This window comes from Notothenia coriiceps, unplaced genomic scaffold, assembly GCF_000735185.1.
Source record: "Notothenia coriiceps isolate Sejong01 unplaced genomic scaffold, NC01 NC01_scaffold00026244, whole genome shotgun sequence".
Classification (NCBI taxonomy): domain Eukaryota; kingdom Metazoa; phylum Chordata; class Actinopteri; order Perciformes; family Nototheniidae; genus Notothenia; species Notothenia coriiceps.
In genome coordinates, this window is record NW_011358945.1 from 1 (window position 1) to 4,492 (window position 4,492).

Sequence of the window (4,492 nt, forward strand, 5' to 3'; positions counted from 1 at the left end):
GTTTGTTAATGTTCAATGTTCTTAACCAGGTCAGTGTTAGCAGTTTGAACTTCCCTCGCTAATTTTCAGGTTAATATTTGTATTTTTTGCCTCTACTGTGACATGTCTCCAATGTGCTTTCATGTGTATTACATACTCAACAACCTATATAATACACTACAGGAAAGGGAAACATCCAAAAAGAGATTACAGGTCCTCTTTTAAAATTCAATGTCTTGTTTTGTTCAGGGTCGTGTCTCTGCAGTTGGTGGAGATTTCTTCATCGAGGTTTCCCCGGGGACGTACGCTGTCACTGCCTCCATGCCGGAGTCACAGCAGCAGACTCAGATGATCAGTGTCCGAGCCGGAGAGAGCGTCGACCTCACCTTTAACCTCTGACCCCTCTCCTTTAACCTCCAATACTAAAACTGACCAAATGCTCATTCTGTGTGTGTGGCTGTGTGTGTTTATTGCTTGCTTTTACACTGCATTAAGAGTTTACATTTTATATTGCATGAATTCTACAAAATGTTGTAGATGGAGAAGCCATATTTGTATTGCTATTGATTATTTTATTATGTAGTTTGTGTTTCAATATTCTACTTTTAAACATCATGTAAAGCTCTTTCCATATTTTTACTTGCACTTATTCCACATTAGTGTATACAAATAAAGTATTTTTTTAACCAATTTCTTGTTTGTTATCTTTATATACAGCTACATTAGGCGCTTTCACACCAAGTACTTTGTCGTACTTAATCAGAACTTAGTTCACACCTTAAGGCCCTGACACACCAAGCAGTCACCAGAGAACTCGACTGTTGCGTCGGCGAGTTCTCCTGCGTCTTGGCCATGTCTCACACTGGAACACACCGCAAAGACTTCAGCCGAGCACGTACGCACTGCGCATGCGTGAGTGGCAATAACTCTCCTTACCAGCAGGCGGCGGTAGTGTGTATTCGTCATTCAAAAGAGGCAACAAACGGAAGACAGAGAAGAAGAACAGACTACTGATCTAAACAAACAACAAATAGCGTGTGCGTTCCATTTTCACTCTCGTCCATCGAAAACATGTTTCGTGCGGTACTGGAGCTATCAGCCATTGGAGTGTTGCTCGTGGAAGACATTCTCAAGCAACCGTTTCACTTCTCATGCACTGATTCGCTAGCTGAACAGCCAATCAGAGTGATTTCTTTGGCCCGACTGCCCGACCCGACGCATGGCCGATTCAACATGATGCGTCGGCCATGAAAGGCCAAATAAGGCGTGTCACGGCCGACGGTGCGGGACACACCAAATTGAGTTTGGGCGACAGGGCACGCTTCGTCGTCCGACTAACGAAAACGGCCGATTTCGGCATGGTGTGTCAGGGGCTTTAGACGAGTTATTTTTCTTCACGGTCATCTGTATATTTGTTTACTCTCTATTGCTGATTTATTTATATTTATTTTGTGAGACATTTATATTTTAGAATTGTTTATTTTTACGCGTTTAATTTGTTATTATGTATTTGTTGTCACCTGTCCGTGTGTTTTTAGGGGCGTGGTCATAGTAACCAGGTCGTCATGGATACTGCGTACAGGCGGGGCTCCACTCTTGTCTTTAGGCGTCGGGACAAAAGGCAGCGGAGCAGAGACGATTCCACCTGAACCAGAAAGGAAACATGTGTCAATCCACAAAGTAAACAACAACAACAACAACAACAACAACAACCTGCTCTAAGGTCATCAGAGTGAAACAGAGAGACTTCAACTCCTTTTGTAAGCAGCAGATTCTGCGGAGAGCAGAGAGCAAACTGGCCTCAGCAGGTCATGTTCTTGACACAAGCTGCTCATTGCAGGATTAATAAAGTTGTTGTTGATTGGTTGATTGATTGGTTGATTGATTGATTGATTGATTGATTGATAGGTAGAATTGGGAGGGATGAACCCCTCTTGAATGGTGTCACATGCAGAGCACACAGTGACATGTGTTCTCTGCTTTTAACCCATCGTAGCACCAGGAGTCTAGTAGTAGGAGCAGTGGGCAGCTATTGTACAGCGCCCGGGGAGCAATGGGAGTGAGGGGGGAAGGGGGATGTCCGGTGCCTTGCTTAAGGGCACCACGGCAGGGCAGGAGGTGAACTGGGACCTCTCCAAGTAGCAGTCCACACTCCATATTTAGGTCTGTTTGGGGACTTCAACCGGCGACCCTACGGCTCACAGTCCAAGCCCCTACTGACTGAGCCACTGCCGGACAAATTGTGTCCACATTTTTTTCACGAGGGCCACATACAAAAAAACATACGAAGGGCTGGGCTGCTCCCTAGAAGTATACTGCCTCATAAGTTCAGTTATAAGTTGGAAGAATCAATCCAATGTGGGTACATTAGGGGGACCTGAAAGAACTCCATAAACCAGGGGTGTTGTAAACCTGCTCTTTACTTAATTATTCTGATGCTATGAACTATTTATTGTGTAAATGGGAATGATCAACATCCAGGGGTGTATATGTGTGTTTTCTTCCTGTATGTTCCTGCCTGTGTTCGTTGCCCTTTGCGGGATTAATAAAGTTGTTGATTGATTGATTGATTGATTGACAACAAAAACAACAACAACAACCAGCAATAATCTGAGCGGCGGCTTTCCTTCTGACCTCGGGGTGTTCCTGGGCTCTCCATCATGGAGGTGCCCAGGTTGAAAGGTCGCGGCTGGGGGGTGGTGGGAGCGGGAAGGTCTCCCATCAGGAAGCCGGGCAGGAACTGAGCTCCAGGGGTCGGCTTGGGAGAGGTCGGGGAGCCCAGGGTCATCGGTTCAATTCCCACTGAGAGACGGGAAAACACGGTTAACATGTGGAGAACAACAGCAACAACAACAACAAGTCACACAAAACAGACCGCAATACCTGCAATGGGGAATATTGACACTTCTTTAGCAATACTGTGCAATCATCACCTTTAATTATTTTAGCTTATTGTTTATTAATGCATGCATTATTTTACCTAATGTGCCGCTTTTTGCTGTAATACTGTAAATGTCCCGGCTGCAGGACTTATAAAGGATTTCTGATTCAGACGAAATCAAAGCCACATCCATTTGGTGCTTTGTTTTTGTTTGTTAGAGAATGCTGCTTGCTGGCCTTTTAATTTAAGTTATCATTCAAATCAACTTTATTTGACGTGTGTTGTGTTTCCTGTGCATCCTTTTCCCCTTCAACAGCTGGGATGTAAAATCAAACTTCACCTATACAGCACTTTTCATACACAAAGGTTAGTTCTTTACAAACCAAACACATAGACCACTTACAAAAGATAAAACAGTGCTATCTCCTCATGCTTTAAGAATAGTGTACTTGTGGTTATTTCCTCACAAATTTAAGTTAAACCCTATTTGCATTTCATTTTTAAACCAGTTTAGAAAATGTACCATAATCCAGAGTAACACATACTTGAAAGTTGCAGTGGAGTAGAAGTAGCTAACAATGGAAATACTACCTCAAAGTTGAACTGAAGTACAGTACTTGAGTTAATGTACTTAGTTACTTTACACCTCAGATAAATGTGTTGTCAGTCTGTGTTTGTAAGATTTACTTTTACTGTTAGCTAACAACTTAACCTTTTTAAAACCAGAACCAAACATGCTAACCCTGAGCTAACGGACTCTCCTGGCAGGCAGGGGGTTCATAAAGGTATAAATAACATTAGGAAATGACTAAAAAACGGATTAATAACTTGAATTAAACATGTTATTTACCTTGTAACTCCATCTCGATGTTCAAAAAGCAGGAAGTTCCGCCGGTTTAAAAAATGTGGCCGGTTAGCTAACGAAGCTAACAAAGCTAAATAATATAACAATATGACCTCTCAACTTCTTCTTGAATCAAACTAGGACACCAGATAACATATAGAACCGGATTGATTCAGGTCAAGTGGTTTTAAATATCTGATTTATCCGTTTTTAGGTCAGATTCAGAGCTGTTAGAGGGAAATGTGTCTTCACCAAACACTTCCGCCTTGACCCAGCATTCTGCGCTCTGATTGGCTGGAACTCATGTGCTGATGTGCTCTGATTGGACAGTACTCTTTGCAATCAGCGGCAATCTGCTAAGTGTTTTTTACTTTCATGGATTTCATGTCTAATTATTTATTTGTATTGCTTTCCGGCAGGAAAATAATAATAATTAGTATGAATATTATAATAAGTATTTTTTCATTTTTATTATAACTTTACTATTATTATTATTATTATTATTATTATTATTATTAGGGTTTTAGATGTATTTATCCTCTACCGTAATTTTGCCTAAAACTGTACAATTTAAAAAGTGTACTCCGCCTCAACACTCCCTCGTGATTTGATTGGATTAGATGTTATCTGTGAGCAGCACCAGTCAATCACAGCTCAGTAGGGGCGGGGCTAGGTGAAGTGATTTCAAAATAAAAGCGCGACTGGAAAGCCATGATGACAGAACATCTGCAGGACTCTCAGCAAACGAACAGAGATGGGAAGTAGTGGAGTACAAATACTTCGTTACT

At 41.9% G+C, this 4,492-nt stretch overlaps 1 protein-coding gene across 1 annotated transcript; it reads right to left on the bottom strand.

Moving 5' to 3' along the window:
- Positions 1–1,466: 1,466 nt before the first annotated feature.
- Positions 1,467–3,994, bottom strand: LOC104956724 (nucleoporin NUP53-like). Its single transcript, XM_010784256.1, has 3 exons — positions 3,711–3,994; positions 2,614–2,781; positions 1,467–1,624 (listed from the first exon to the last, which is right to left on the bottom strand). Exons 1-3 carry the CDS (start codon positions 3,721–3,723, stop codon positions 1,482–1,484), a joined length of 324 nt encoding a protein of 107 aa, XP_010782558.1. The 5' UTR covers positions 3,724–3,994; the 3' UTR covers positions 1,467–1,481.
- Between the last annotated feature and the right edge of the window lie 498 nt (positions 3,995–4,492).